The sequence below is a fragment of the Bufo bufo genome, chromosome 2 (assembly GCF_905171765.1).
Source record: "Bufo bufo chromosome 2, aBufBuf1.1, whole genome shotgun sequence".
Taxonomy (NCBI): Eukaryota; Metazoa; Chordata; class Amphibia; order Anura; family Bufonidae; genus Bufo; species Bufo bufo.
The window spans coordinates 723,973,273-723,989,616 of NC_053390.1; the positions used below are offsets into that span (position 1 = coordinate 723,973,273).

The 16,344-nt window shown below is 41.7% G+C and overlaps 1 protein-coding gene across 1 annotated transcript in view; it reads left to right on the forward strand.

The window, feature by feature from the left end:
• The first annotated feature begins 2,350 nt into the window (after positions 1–2,350).
• The window catches only part of LOC120991019, a 128,510-nt gene continuing 114,516 nt past the window's right edge, over positions 2,351–16,344 (forward strand). Inside the window, exons 1-6 of the mRNA XM_040419908.1 lie at positions 2,351–2,396; positions 2,577–2,650; positions 6,298–6,409; positions 7,706–7,780; positions 11,787–11,875; positions 15,415–15,577. Of these exons, the coding sequence (XP_040275842.1) occupies positions 2,631–2,650; positions 6,298–6,409; positions 7,706–7,780; positions 11,787–11,875; positions 15,415–15,577 (459 nt within the window). The 5' untranslated portion in view covers positions 2,351–2,396; positions 2,577–2,630. The remainder of the gene's footprint in view (positions 2,397–2,576; positions 2,651–6,297; positions 6,410–7,705; positions 7,781–11,786; positions 11,876–15,414; positions 15,578–16,344) is intronic.

The window sequence follows — 16,344 nt, forward strand, 5'->3', positions numbered from 1 at the left end:
TATGGTCTGCCATCAGTGGTAATGTGGATTGCAGACATTTAACCCTCAGATGCCACGGTCAACTGTGACCACGGATGCCTTTACCTGGCTAAGATCGGGGAAGGCCATACTAGTAATAGGCCTTAACCTGTACAAGGCTTCCAGGTTTATTACTAGTATAGTCCAATGATAGCAAACAAGTGGCAGCACCGCATTGGAATATACTGAATCCTGAATTCTGTAATGTCACTTCAGCAAATTACATTTATCATGTAGAGAAAGTTTATTCAAGGCACTTACTAATGTATTGTGATTGTCCATATTGTCTCCTTTGCTGGCTGCATTTATTTTTCTATCACATTATAGGTGGCTCAATTCCATGGTTACAACCCGGAAATTCATCAGCGGTAGCCATGCTTGCACACTATAGAAAAATTACACCATCCTATATGCGCTCCCACGGTCCCGGTCACCAGAAAGGCTGGCAATACAGGGTGGTCATAACCATGGAAACAAGCAGGGTATATTGGGATGGAAAAATGAATCCAGCCAGCAAAGGAAGCAATATGGGTAATAACAGTATATTAGTAAGTGCCTAGTATTAACGTCATGATAAATGTTATTTGCTGAAGTGACACAACCCCTTTAAGGCTGGGTTCACACCTGATTTTTTTTCAGCGCGTTCCTACGCGCTGTAAAATGCTCAACAGGCAAGAACCAATGATTCCCTATGGGAATGGTTCTCACCTGAGCGTTTTACAGCATGTAGTGTCGCGCGTTCCCGTACATAGTCTTCCGGGAACGCGCGACAATGGGCGTTCGCTTGCAGAATCGCGCATACAGAGCGCTCCATCCAGTACGCTCTGGTGTGAACCCAGCGGAAGATCAGAAACTATTATGTTGGTTGCACACAATGCAGATTCATGTGTGAAAAGTCCACATAAAATCCACACCAAAATCGCACATAAATCTGCCCTATTTATGCATTTTTAGAGCGTTTTTATGTGGTTTTTGGTTTATGAGGATTTGATACAATTTTACTGCAGATCTCATCCTTCCATTAAAAAGGGTGAAATCCACACAAAAAAAGCATAACAACATTTGAAACTACAGATTTCAATATCCACACAACAGGTCAATTCCCGTTCCTAAGTTAAAAGCAAAGTCTACATGAGATTTGTCTAATCTCATACAGTTTGCTGGTACTGTATTATGCTGCGGTTTTTCCGCACTAAAATCTGCATGAAAAAACTGCACATAATCTGCATTGTACAGGCGCAGCCTTCCCTTGAAACATCTGATCAGAGGGGTTACCGGGAGTTAGATCTCAAATTGAGATCTGATATTGATGTATCATCAGTATAAATAAAGCGGACAACCCCTTTAACAAAAAATGAAAGTCACGTTCAGTACTAGAGGTATTTGCAAATTGATGTTTGTCCCATTATTTACGGTCATTTACTGTGATTTAATGTTGTGTATACCTAGTACGGTTTTGGATAGAAGTGATTAATCTATTCTGACACAGCCCCTACAGTATCCACCCCTAGTTTAGTCTAGAGAGTTCTAGTCTGGATATAGCAAGGAGAGGAAGCAACTCCATGTGATCCATTCTTCACAGTACTGGACAAAAGCTACAGAGACTCATCAATCTCTGCATAATCTACAGAAGGAGAAAAAGAGACAAGAATGTTCAGAAATCTTCAAGGCCGAGCATTGGAGTCAGTAAGGTATCCTGCTACCTAAGCTGTTTAGACTTTATTGCAGTGAGGGGAATACTGTAAAGACACCCTTCACACTTGGACACGCCAGTCTTATCCTGAAAAACCTGTACGTCTCAGTTGTGAATTAAAAGCACAATTGCAAAAGTAAAATTGCCAGCTATAGATTCTGTAGAATTAGACTTGAGAAAGCTAGAGAGGGAAGAGTGAGATAATTTCCTACCTTGCTCATATCTATACGAAACCATCTGGGGAGATTTGCACTGTATATTGTGGGAACTGTGTCTTTGCCATCATTGGATGTACTACAAACCTCATTCTTCAAATAAAGTAAAGAGAGATGTTTCATTCTGCTGGCCTGGTTACTGACTCCAGCACCATATACCAACCATTGCACTCTACATGCCCTGCCTTGCACCCCATACAAATACTCAACATCCCCGACACCCTGACTTCCATCAGCTAGGAGTGAAGGTGCACCCTTCTATCACTGCACAGCTATAGGGAGCAGCGGTGTGAGGAAAGTGACTATGATTGACAGTGACAACCAGAGCCACTACCACTCCTCTCCTCCCCTATAGCTCCTCCTGGGCTCGCTGTACAAGTACACAGTCATTCATCTCCAGTTCTTACAGGAAATATCATTTATTTTGCAAGCAATGTCTCCCTGGCTACACATACCACAGAATCATTGAGGTAGGTAAACATGTTTCTTCAAACAGCCTGCTGTTAGCAACTCATTGTTGTCACAGGACGGTGCGTAGACTGCAGCATGAGTACTGTGCTCCTTGCTAATGAAAAGGTAATGAATGATCTCCTAGAACTAGTCTCATCTTTGTGTTTTTACTGTAATACATATTTCATGCCCTCTTGCAGGGAGAATGTCGGCGGTTCTATCGTGTGGCCACCAATATAAAGCATGTGTGTGGGATGCTGCTGAGTATGAAAAGGTACTGTCATCTGGAGACTTCCTAACCTGTGTTTTTGTCATCAATATAATATTATTTGTAGCATCCCAAGGTCGAAATACCAGGGCTTGAAATCTGTGTCAAGATTTGTATTACTTTATCAGGGCTGCACCTGCAAAGCAGTAACGTTACAGCTGCCTAGTCTTCTTCATGTTTGGAGTATTGGACGTTTATTCTGGATTTCTTCCTCAAGTTCAAAGCAAAGACATATTTCGATCGTTATGTTAGGCTGGATTCACATCACTGTTTCATTTTCCGTGATTTTGTCAGAAGAACAGAAAAAAAAGATCCTGTAAAAAAAACTGATCCTGTGCATTCATTATGCACATTTTGCATCTGTTTTAGCCATTTCCATCTGAAATCTGTTTTCTTAGACAGAAAAAAAAAGTTCTGCGTCCAGTACTTTTTTTCTGTCCCAAAAAAACAGTATCCATTTTTTTTTTATAGGATCCGTTTTTTTTTCTGCTCTTCTCACAAATCAGAAGAATGGGAAATGAAGCAGTGATGTGAATCCAGCCTTAGGCCGAATGCACACGACCGTGTTCCGCGGCCGAGAGCGGTCCGTGGTATGCCGGGCTGGATTCCTGTTCAGAGCAGGAGCGCAAGGCGTCATTGGTTTCTATGCGCTTCATGCCGCCGCTGCTGTACAGTAATACACTCGTATAGATCAATGATGCCGTGCGCTCCTGCTCTGAACAGGAATCCAGCCCAGCATACCACGGACCGCTCTCGGCCGCGGAACACGGCTGTGTGCATTCGGCCTTATTTGAAGCGTTCATTCCTACTCGCTATAATTAATTGTCAGTTGCAATCCATCAGAGAATTTGGCAGGTGATTTTCTAGACTGTCAACTCAAGAGGTTACCTATAGTTTTCTTGTGCGGGGTGTTTGTCCCTGAACTGTCCCTGACAATCACAGTCCATGAAAATACATTGAGTTGCGTGTAAATTCAGAGAGTAATTTTTTTAATATTAATGGCAATTGACATAAATGCAGAAGTGATTATATACGTCTGATAAATGTATACATGCGGAGAAGAGACACGCGGTACAACTTCTGAACATTTGATCACAATTAAGGCCTTATGCACACCGTTGTTTGGGTCCGCATACAAGTTGCATTTATGTGGGTCTGATGTGGACCAATTCACTTAAAAGGGGCCGTATCCGCATGTCCATTCCGTGGCCCCACAAAAAAATAAATAAATAGAATGTGTCCTATTCTTGTCTGTATCACGGATAAGGATAGGACTAGTCTATTGAGTGCCAGACGTTCCGTTCTGCAAAATGTGGAATGCACACGGCCGGCATCAGTGTTTTGCAGATCCACAATTTACAGACCACAAAATGGACACGGTCATGTGCATGAGCCCTAATTCCTTTATTTCATGGTGTAAAAACCAGGACTGTGTGACATCTGACACTGGAAATCAAGTGACTTTCTTCTACTGTCAGTAGTAAAAAAATCCATATAGGGATACGGACTGGCATTCTCACTTACTGCCAATGGGATTTGATATAGATACACATTTATTAAAAATATTTAACATGTTTGTTAAAAAATCCCTAATGTATATCTTCATACAAATAAAATACATAACCTCAAATAATTAATCGACATGATAGGAGATCTAATATATAAAGCTGAGTGTATGTATGTGTATGTATGTATGTCCGCTAAAGGAATCCGCACCGTCGCATTTACAGTCACAGAATTTGGCACACAGGTACATCAGGTGTCCGGGAAGGTTCTCAGCTCTCTAGGACGTACCGTTCCTGAGATATTCCCAAAAAATGCATTAGCCAATAGAAGTTTGGTCACATAACCCTTATCAGCCAATAGAGGCTCGCAGGCCTTTAGCCTCCACATACACACAGTTTTACTCCAGGTTTCCATAACAACCCAGCCATTTATTTTCACTGCTGTAGGTCAGCTTTAAAGGAAATCTGTCACCAGGATAATCACTATTGAAGTAAAGCCATGGCCTAATAGCACTTAGGACCTTATTTCAAGATGTGCCTTTGTTCCAGCAATAGATGTTTTTATCCTCTGAAAATCCAGTTTATTTGGTATGCAAATGAGCCAGTAAGGTGCCCAGAGGGGCGTCACTCTTGCAGGAAGGAGCCCAGACACGCCCCCTGCCACAATGTGTCCACAAAAGATGAACTTAAAACCCCGCCCCCAGATCCCGCTAATCTACGCCCCTGATCCAGTTAGGCCACGCCCCTACCACTCCTCAGCCGACTGTGATTGAAAAAATGAAGCTAAAAATCAACTGCTTTCAGCTGCAGGGGTGGGAGGGAGGTTGAACTTTTTTCCTGCAGCTCACATTCGGAAAGCACAGTGCTGCTGTCTAAGAGTGAGCTGTTCAAAAGGACACCCCCCTGATCTGGTTAGGCCACGCCCCTTCTCCCTCCTCAGCCGACAGAGATTGAAAAAATGAAGTTAAAAATCAACTTCTGGCAGCTGCAGGGGTAGGAGGGAGGGTAACTTTCTCCCTGCAGCTCACACTCAGACAGCACAGTGCTGTTGTCTTAGAGTGAGCTGTTCAAAAGGACACGCCCCCTCCCACTCCTCAGCCGACAGGGATTAAAAAAATGAAGTTAAAAATCAATCTCACAGCACAGTGCTGCTATCTTAGAGTGAGCTGTTCAAAAGGACATCCTTGTGTCCGTCCAGGCCCTGCGCCAGACGGAGGACTGGGAGTCTGAAGGGGGCGGAGTGCTGTAGAGGTCACTGTTATAGTGGATAGTGTTGATATACTTTTAACGACACACACAAAAATTCAATGAAATATATTAAATATACCCGAGCGAAGCTGGGTCCTTCAGCTAGTATAGCATACAAACGAAAATAAAAAATAATAAAAGAAAAAGATATAAAGACACAGATCAATAAATGGTGAATAGAAATGTTATATTGTTGCAAATCAAGATTATACTGGTAGTCCTCCTGTATAGGTATATCTCTACTGTGTGCACACTTATATAGATAATAATGTCCAATATCTACAGCGGGGCTCTTGCAGTGTAAAAATTGATCTACTACTACAGTGAGGAACAGAAGTATTTGAACACCCTGCGATTTTGCAAGTTCTCCCACTTAGAAATCATGGAGGGGTCTGAAATTCACATTGTAGGTGCATTCCCACTCTGAGAGACAGAATAAAAAAATAAAAATTCAGCCCAGAACTACAAGGGAGGAGCTGGTCAATGACATGAAGAGAGCTGGGATTTTTGTTTTCTTATTCTGTCTCTCAGAGTGGGAATGCACCTACAATGTGAATTTCAGACCCCTCCATGATTTCTAAGTGGGAGAACTTGCAAAATCGCAGGGTGTTCAAATACTTCTGTTCCTCACTGTAGCTACTATTAAGTAAGCTGCGATATACAGTGTCCAGTTTTATTGCAGAGATACATAGTTGCCAATATTGTCAATTCTATGTTTGCATTAAATTTGCGTATCACTTTTTTAGATGTTCTTCTGTATATATAGTATATTATAATATTACTTTACTGCAAATAATAAAGTTGTACGTGTCCTGGAATTAGTTCACTCAGTAGTAGTAAAAAATATCCATGATCTGTATTATATATGCTGCTGCTTATGGTCTGTATGTTTTTCTGTAGATATATTGGGAGGAACGGTGTAGTGGAATGGGCACTCTTTCACCTCCAGATGCAGATACAGAGCAGAAGAGATCTGCTTTTCAATATCAGTAGCTTCTCAAAAAACAATATGGTAACTAATTTCATACTATCATAAAGTATACATTGATATTAAAGTATATGCGGGCAGCGTGATCTATTAATCTATGTTTTACTTTAAGATGCTGCAGAGATTTTGAGAAAACATAGTTTTAGCACTGATTCCGGCTTCCCTCTGCCCACCTCGCTATAAAGTAAGGCACCAGTTGGTGGGTGTTTGTCAGTAATCGTGCCTGTGGATAGGGAAGCATGATCATTTTGATAGGTTCCCATAAAAGGAAAAATACACTAAGATATTTGACTATATAACTAAATGGGTTTTCCGGGAGGTAAATATTGATGACCTATCCTCAGGGTAGATCATCAATATTGGATTGGTGGGGATCCGTCTCCTTGCACCCCACTCTGATCTACTGTTTCCTAGGCCAGTGGTGTGACATTCATCAGTCATATGGCCTGTCTGTAGCTCAGTCACATTCAAGTGAATCAGCCTGAGCTTCATTACCAAGTACAACCACTATACAATGTATGGTGAGGGCTTGGTATCCAGTGAGCGCTGTGGCCTCTTCAAATGGCTGCTCGGCAGGGGTGCTGAGAGTCACCCACCAATCTGACACTGGTGACCTTTCCTGAGGATAGGCTATTAATATTATACTTTTGGAAACCCTTCAAAAAAAGCCTTGTTCTTCATATACTGCATTTACCCTTATTGTAGCATCTTGTTAGGCAACGACGCACTTTAAATAATTGCATTTCATAGCAACAGTCCATATGATAGCAAGAGAACCATCATCTCTGTGCTTATGCTCCCTAAATATGGTGCCTGAAAATGACATAGGTACTGAGATCACTCCCTTCCTGTATCTTCTAAAACAGAAAGTAACATCCTAATTATATTATCAAGTGTACCTCAAACGGGGTGAGCTGAGCAGCTGTCATTTTGGTGGCTCTTAAATGGTGGTGGGACGTCCTGGAGAAGATTCAAACTGTAAGGGGAATGCATGACTGTGCCCAACCTGTCAATTGGTTGAGTGTTTCTACTACAAAGGAAGGAATGTAGAGGTGGAAAAGGCTGGCAGGTACATGTGGTGCTCCTAATACATGGATAAACTGCTGTCCATCTGAGGTGCAATTATGTTTTTGCCTCGTTGACTTGCACTCCTGTCTATACCTCATCCTAGCTCAAAAGATGCTATTGTGCTGTTATATTTTTATCAAGTGAGTCCTGAAAGATACTGTGTATGGAATACATCATATGTGTGCTGTGTTTATCTTAGTTATGAAATAAAGCTAAACTGATTATTGATTTTCTATTTCATTATTACTTTAGAAAAAGGACTTTGAAAAGCTGAAGAGCTTGCTATCTGTGTGTCCAAAGCAAAGGAGTCCAGAAATTCTCCGACAGGTAGAACTCATGTTTGTCCTGGAATATTGATTATTCATTGTAAGTGCTGCCGCTGGGCATTAATGACTCTTAACGTCATCCATTGCTGCAGCCATGTGAATAAATGGCACTTATCACCTGACCTGTATTCCTGTATTGAGATAATACAGTCCGAATAAACAGAACAGGTTAGCTTCAGTTCACACTTCCTGGTGACGTATATGAAAAACTGATACGGTGTCTTATTTATTAGCAGAGTAATATTCAGGAACCTCTAGTGACTAGAAATGAGTGAATCGATTGCAAACTAATCAGATTCGACAGGAATTTTGTGAAAATTCGAGGTTCACCCAAATCCAAAAGAAAAAAACAATAATACAGTATATATACTGTATATTTTTTAAAGCGAGAGACAAGAGAGATATCCTAGGAGACATTAGTCTCTTACACAAATTTGCAGGCCAATTGGAGCACTTTAGAATTAAATGTCGGATTACATCAGCATATTCTAGGAAATGTCACATGTGATTGGGAGCCAGGAGTTATTACTCATACATGTTACTGTTGCATAAATATTATTTCCTTATATTGATATAGCTGCAGCATACTGTGCAGTGCTGTATACAGAATATATTAATTCACATATAGGAACTCTGTATTTATAATGATCAATGGCATATGTATTGGTATGCTATGTCCACAATATGGTACATCCCACCATTCACACGAAGCACGCCGGCCTGTAGGGGGAAGGTGTGAGTGCAAGGCAGGAGAGTAGGGGGGATGATTCGGATGTGGAACCCAATGAGCAGGCCGCCTTGGTTATAGTAAAATAAAGTATCTCCTTTATGGAATAGATGATAGGTGTCACAGTGCAGATACAAGCAGTAGGCACAATTCTCAAGTATTTCACAGAGTAGGCTTTTCCCAAAAGCTGTGTATAGGGAATGGCTACTATGGTTGTCTCTGAGTAAGTACATGCCCAAATGAGCAAAGGAATGCATTCTCTTTCTCGGCAATGCCCAACTGTGGGCTGGAGTCCCAGATCAAATGGCCACCCTGTCTCAATAGTGTGGTGGGTGCCTGAAGCAATTAACCTTAACCATGTGCAGTAAAGTCCAAAGCTGTAAGCATGCGATTTCTTTACTGTTTTTGTCCAAGCACTGTCCATTATCGTCCTCAACCTTATGCAAAAATTCAATCCTTTTTTTTAAATCAGAAGTTGGTTCTTAGCGAAGTTGCTTTTCTGGCACCTTTCACTCATACAGGGATGGTGCCTCCCTGGAGAATTATCTCCAACTTTGACTTGTCTGACTTACACACCAACAGAAGCATACACCCCTTGACTCTTGGCTTGTATACTAGCAATTACCCACTAGCTAGGGGAGAGTGGCACCAGACCACTACCTAACAACAATTATTAAGGACTGCCAATTAACTGCCTCTTACCCATACACGACTTATTGGAATATAAAGTGTATGGATCCTAGTTAGTATCACAGTAAACAGCTTTAGAAGTGAACATAACATATTATAGTATTAACCCTTTAGCAGTGAAAGACAGCATTAACCCTTTAACAGAGAACCAGCGGATCAATGCAAAAAAATTGGGCAAATTGGTGTTGTGTCTGGTAGAGGCTAAAGGTAAAAGACAGTAGCTCCCTACAGCCCCTCTACACCTAAGGCAACCAGTTTCACAACCAGTTTCACATTATCTGGTGTAAAGAAGTCTTGTAAGGTATTTTACCATTATTGATTTAGTGGTGTATGTGGCATCTTACATAGGAGGGTGAAAAAATACACAAAAACACAAGTTTCAATCAGTGGAAGTGGGAGGATGTGGATAAAAATAAAAAAATGGGGGAGGATAAATATTATACTATTGTTATCCTCTATTGGAGGAGCACGGATGGACAACCTGCAACTCTCCAGCTGTTGCAAAACTACAACTACCAGCATGCCCAGACTGTCTCCAACTATCAGCCTACAGAAGGGCATGGTGGGAATTGTAGTTTTACAACAGCTTCAGAGCCGTAGGTTGGCCATCCTTGGTCTAGAGGAAGTCAGACGAACCTGTAAGGTATGAGCTAAAATCAGTGTTGGACTGAAGTTCCTTAGGCCCACCAGTGGAGATGCTTCTATCCTCATAGACTGGTAAGGGCCCCTGCAAAAAGTTTGTGGGCCCCTTGTATGTAACAGCTAGTTTATTCAGAGTGAGGCGCTTATCATAACGCTCCTTTCTAGTAAATTGTTTAGCGATGTCTCAACTTCTCTTGCAGTTTTTAATCCACCAGTAACAGCTATGACAACCGTTAATAGTCCTTTACATACAATGGAGCAGATATTAGGATGCATTGGGGTTGTCTTAATAAAGTGGTGGTGGGCCCCTTTTCCTCTTGGGCCCTTGTGCAGCTCCACATAGTATATCTAACCCTGATCTTATTCCACAGTCAGCTCCAAATAAAATTATTTTCTACACCTCAGGACCCTTAATTATTAGGGGTTCTTTATTGTGCCAGAGCTTCGGGATACTGATACTCTGGGGGGCCAGTCGACCCTGGCCAAAATACCATACCAACTTCACATGGCAATCAGACTGGATAATCATGAAAGTAAGGATTCAACCTGCAAAATGCTTGTTTGTCAAATGATTAGTCTTTTATGCAGCACAAAAATTCATCCTTTATCGGCAGCACATTATCCTATAGAAACCTATGGGGACAAACGATCGTAGTAACAATCATTCTTCCCCATACAGGTCAGATCAATGTATGTAAGTGCAGCTAATGAGCAGGCAGTGATCTAGAACTAACGTTTATATGAATGCTCATTCCCAATCACTATCCAGTGATATTGGACATGTAAATGAACCTTTATACTGTATTTTTATTTTCCGTCTTGTCCCTGGTACATATATGTAAAGCATGTGGATGGTTTTTGGAAACCCTTTCCTATCTTTACTGGGCATGTGGCTGATGCAGTGTCTTCACTTTCAATAATGTCAGACTAGGTCTGAAGGATTTCTTTTTAAAGGGCACCTGTCAGCAGATTTGTACCTATGACACCGGCTGACCTGTTACATGTGCGCTCGGCAGCTGAAGACATCTGTGTTGGTCCCATGTTCATATGTGCCCGCATTGCTGAGAAAAATGATGTTTTAATATATGCAAATGAGCCTCTAGGAGCAACAGGGGCGTTACTATTACACCTAGAGGCTCTGCGCCCTCTGCACTTTGATTGACAGGGACAGACAGTGTGAAAGTGATCATTCCTGCCTGGCCCTGTCAATCAAAGTGCAGAGAGCGCAGTAGTTGCAGAGAGCAGAGCCTCTAGGTGTACTGGCAATGCCCCTGTTGCTCTCAGAGGCTCATTTGCATTTTTCTCAGCACTGCGGGCACAAATGAACATGGGACCAACAAAGATGCCTTCAGCTGCCAAGTGCAAATGTAACAGGTCAGACAGTGTCATAGGTACAAGTCTGCTGACAGATGCCCTTTAAAGATTGTAACGGTAAATAATCTTCTGGAAGGCACAGGGTCCACCATTGTGTGTCTGTTGCAGGCAGCCTTTGGGACACTACGCAAGTGTCACTACTGTACTGTTAATGACATTGACGATTATGTACAAAGAAATAGAGCACCTAGATTAAAGGGTCAATGAGTTTTGGTAAAACCTTTGATATGCCACAAAGGCATATCAAAAGATGTTGTTGGTGGGGGTCTGAGTGCTGAGACCCCCGCGATTCATAGAACAAGGAGAAGTGTGTGCATGGCACTCACCTTGCTACAGGAGATGGGCTCAATACAAGTCTATGGGCCTGTCTCGAGTCCACCTTCTGCGACGAGGCGAGAGAATGTAATATATGAGTGCTTACATCTCCTCGTTCTAGCGATCAGTGGGGGTCTCCCACCAATCAAAATTTTAGATATTTCTCAGACATATCATTTTACTAAAACTCAGCGACCCTTTAAATATCACACCAATTACATAACCACAAACAATACATCATATATTTTTTTTCTTAAAGATACAGTCTTGTCTAAAGAAGAACAGAGCATTTCAGAGTCTTCCTGACAAGGTTCAGCTGGAACTCTGTAACCATTTCCTCTACCAAGAGTAAGTGCTTAAAGGGAAAGCATCCGCTGTGGAGAAAGATGTAAATAATGTTTTGTGAGTTTTGCACAAATAAGGTACATTGTAAAAATAGTCATGCCCCTGTTTTTTTTTTTTTTTAGCTTAACACAACTATACACTGAAGTCCTCCAGGCAAAACTGCTCTCACATCTTCATGTAAGGCTAGGTTCACATCACCGTTTCATTTTCTGTTCTTCTGATCCATCAGAAGAAAACAAAACAAAAAAATGAATCTCGTAAAAGCATCCATTATACTCAGTTATGCACATTTTGCAGCCGTTTTAGCCATTTCGTCTGAGATCCATTATTCTAGACGGGAAGAAAAGTTATTTTTTTTCTGTCTGAAATAATGGATCTCAGACGGAAATGTCTAAAACGGATGCAAAACCTGCATAACTGAGTATAATGAATGCTCAAAATAAAGGATCCATTTTTTTCGTTTCCTGATCTTCTGACGGAAAATGAAACGGTGATGTGAACTTAGCCTGAGGTGGGTTGTATTGGTGTACAGCAGTCTTCAAGTCATGACACAGAGTCTCCATTGGATTACTTCTGGGTTATTACTAGGCCATTCTAAGACATTTAAATGTCTCCCCCTTAAACCTCTCCAGAATAGATTTAGATTCATGCCTCCCTTTGCCTGATCTGTCAGTTGTGGTGGCTGGCCTTCTCTTCTCAGGTTTCTAGTTGTGCCATATTCATTCCTTTTTGTTATAGTGGATTTAATGGTGCTCTGTGGGACGATCAGTTTAGGGATATTTTTTATAACCCAACGTTCTCCACAACTTTGTCTCTGAGCTTGTTCTGTCTGCTAAAAACTGACTTCCATCTTTGTTGAATCAGTTTTGCCCACCAGATGTTTCCTTGCAACTATCTTTAAAAAACAGACCGCACACCAATGGCTTTTCACTAACCTGTTCACTTGAAAGCTGGTCCAGAATAGAGCATATTGAGATTTTCTCTGCACGGGCAAATGGGCAGTGGAGAAAATCATGTGAATTGGCCGGTTGACTTTAATGGATCATTCTTCAGTCTGTCTCCTGCCTGTTCTAAACTCTGAGGCCCCTTGCAGACGAGCGTGCCCGGATTAGGTCCGGATGCGTCCCGGTGCATTGCGGCAAACCCGCGCGAGTAGGTACGCAATTGCAGTCAGTTTTGACTGCGATTGCGTTCTGATGTTCAGTTTTTATTGCGCGGGTGCAATGTGTTTTGCACGCGCGTGATAAAAAACCGACTGTGGTACCCAGACCCGAACTTCTTCACAGAAGTTCAGGTTTGGGTTAGTTGTAGTGTAGATTGTATTATTTCCCCTTATAATATGGTTATAAGGGAAAATAATAACATTCTGAATACAGAATGCATAGTACAATAGGGCTGGAGGGGTTAATAAAAAATATAATAATTTAACTCACCTTAATCCACTTGTTCGCGCAGCCGGCATCTCTTCTGTCTTCATCTGTGAGCAATAGGACCTTTGATGACGTCACTGCGTTCATCACATGGTCCATCACATGATCCATCATGTGATGAGCGTAGTGACGTCATCAAAGGTCCTATTGCTCACAGATGAAGAGATGCCGGCTGCGCGAACAAGTGGATTGAGGTGAGTTAAATTATTTTTTCTTTTTTTTTAACCCCTCCAGCCCTATTGTACTATGCATTCTGTATTCAGAATGCTATTATTTTCCCTTACAACCATGTTATAAGGGGAAATAATAATGATCGGGTCCCCATCCCGATCGTCACCTAGCAACCGTGCGTGAAAATCACACTGCATCCGCACTTGCTTGCGGATGCTTGCGATTTTCACGCAACCCCATTCATTTCTATGGGGCCTGCGTTATGTGAAAAACGCACAAAGAGAAGCATGCTGGGATTTTCACGCAACGCACAAGTGATGCATGAAAATCAACGCTCATGTGCACAGCCCCATAGAAATGAATGGGTCCGGATTCAGTGCGGGTGCAATGCGTTCACCTCCCGCATTGCACCCGCGAGGAATACTCGCCCGTGTGAAAGGGGCCTGATAGTACACAAGTGGTAATATTATTATGGTTAGCAGCACATGACAAATGAATGAATTTTGACAAATCTCATGTACACTTTGCTTATTTTTTACGTGTGGAAATTGACCTGTTGTGCGGGTTATAAAATCTGCAGCATGTCAATTGTGTGTGTGATTCCGCACCTCCTGTAGAGAGACCAGTGACCTCAATAGGGATGTTAACAAACACAAAGGTCTTAATAAAGGCCCATGGCTGGCAGTGGATCCGCTGAAGTTATGAAGAAGCGCAGGCCTATCCATAACTTCAGCACATCCAATGCCAGTCTAAATGTAATTCAAAAGTGGATACGGCACAGCACTCGGTCCAACTTCTGCTGCTTCAGGACACTTTAATCACGCAATATGGAAAACTCCCAGCAGCATTTCAAGGATTCTTCAATGCTTTTTATTTCATTCTTCAAAAACTACATGAAATGAAGAATGAAATAAAAACCATTGAAGAATCCTTGAAACACTGCTGGGAGTTTTCCAGCTTCTGAGCTGTCTTACATTTAGACCATTTTCTACACCTGCTGGCCCTTCTCTGCCCACTCCACGCCCTCAATTTTAGACCTGGCGTGAACGGGGAAATGTTGCAGATAGCTGCGCAACTAACCGTTTCAGGCGTATTTCAGATTAATAAATGACCCCCAAAATCCACACAAAAAACTGCACAAAAAACACATAAAAAATGCACCAAAACCACAATAAATAGTGCAGATTTATGTGTAGTTTTTAAAAGTGGTTTTCATGAGTATTTTCTACATAAAAATCTGCAATGTGTGCCTTAGGTGGCGATCAGGTGGCAAAACTACTTATCCAAGCAAAGGACATTTAAACATACTAGCAACTAAATGCTGTATGAAACAGCTTTCCATGTCTATGCTAGCTTATGGTCTAAGGTCACTTACCCACAGTCAGTATGTAAACCAAACCAGAAGTGTTACAAATCTTTCCATTATACTTTTTCTCGGTCAGTTCCACTCCTGGTTTTGTCTTGCAAATAGAGAGAGAATATACTGACCAAATACTGACCGTGTAAGGCCGAATGCACACGGCCATGTTCCGCGGCCGAGAGCGGTCCGTGGTATGCCGGGCTGGATTCCTGTTCAGAGCAGGAGCGCACGGCGTCATTGGTTGCTATGACGCCGTTCGCTTTATGCCGCCGCTGCTGTACAGTGATACACTCGTATAGATCATAAGAGTGTATTACTGTAGTGCAGCGGCGGCATGAAGCGCACGGCGTCATAGCAACCAATGACGCCGTGCGCTCCTGCTCTGAACCGGAATCCAGCCCGGCATACCACGGACCGCTCTCGGCCGCGGAACACGGCCGTGTGCATTCAGCCTAAAAGTGGCCTAATGGAGGTTCTTCTAATTCCTGCATGTCAGCCATATACACACTATAACCAATTTTATCTTGCTGAAGGAAACTAAAGTGCTTGGAGAAAACATGAGAGCTCTTTCTGTTTTACAGATATGAATCAAACACCTTAGTTATTAAACGTGGACACGTACCATGTGAGTGTTATATCGTATTATCTGGACGACTAGAGGCAACAGCAGAGGAGTCAAGTTTAAGGAAGCAAAGTTCATCTTCTTCTACATTATATGAAGTTGAAGAAGGAGATTTTGTTGGGGTAAGAGAAGCCTGAAACGTAAAAACAGTTCTCTACAGTATTTAATGTTTCAATGGAATGAAGCAAATTCTAGACTATCACATGCAAAACGCCACCAAAATTCCCCCCCAAAACAGCAACACAGGTCACACAGGCATAAAATTGCAATATTAGTGGGTGTTCTTATTTTGTGGGTGAAGGCCCTAAATATGTCACCCTTTGAGCATGTTGAGTTTTGGAGTAAATAACACTACAATCAAAAACACCAATAAAACTTTCAAAGTTTCTGCTTTTGATGTTTAGGAAATTTTACACAATGAATCATTTGGGATGCTGATGGCCTCTGAAAATCACATAATATGAGTTCTGGAGTGCTAAACTTCACTTTTTTGTGAACTTTGTTTTTCTTGCCAAAAGCTGTTTTTTTTTTACAGATGAACTGAAAAACCAGAATAAACAATAAAAGATTATAATTAATGTATGTCTATACATCAGAATGCTAATATGAATATATGGGCAGAATGTAAACTCTAAAATGATAATTACAGCACTGTACTGTATCCTGTGCACGCTGCACCTCCAGTCCCCGATTTTTACGAACTGCCCATAAATGGTTGTTAATTCTTGATATAATGGATTTTTTGGCTCTTAGCTGTTGATAATAACTGGGTAAGATCTTGGTCACTGATGTGGGCACGCCTAATATAACTATATTCATGGGTCTGTTTTCTGACCTAATGGATATTTGTGTTCACGCATGGCTTGAGTTATCATCTACACAAACAACG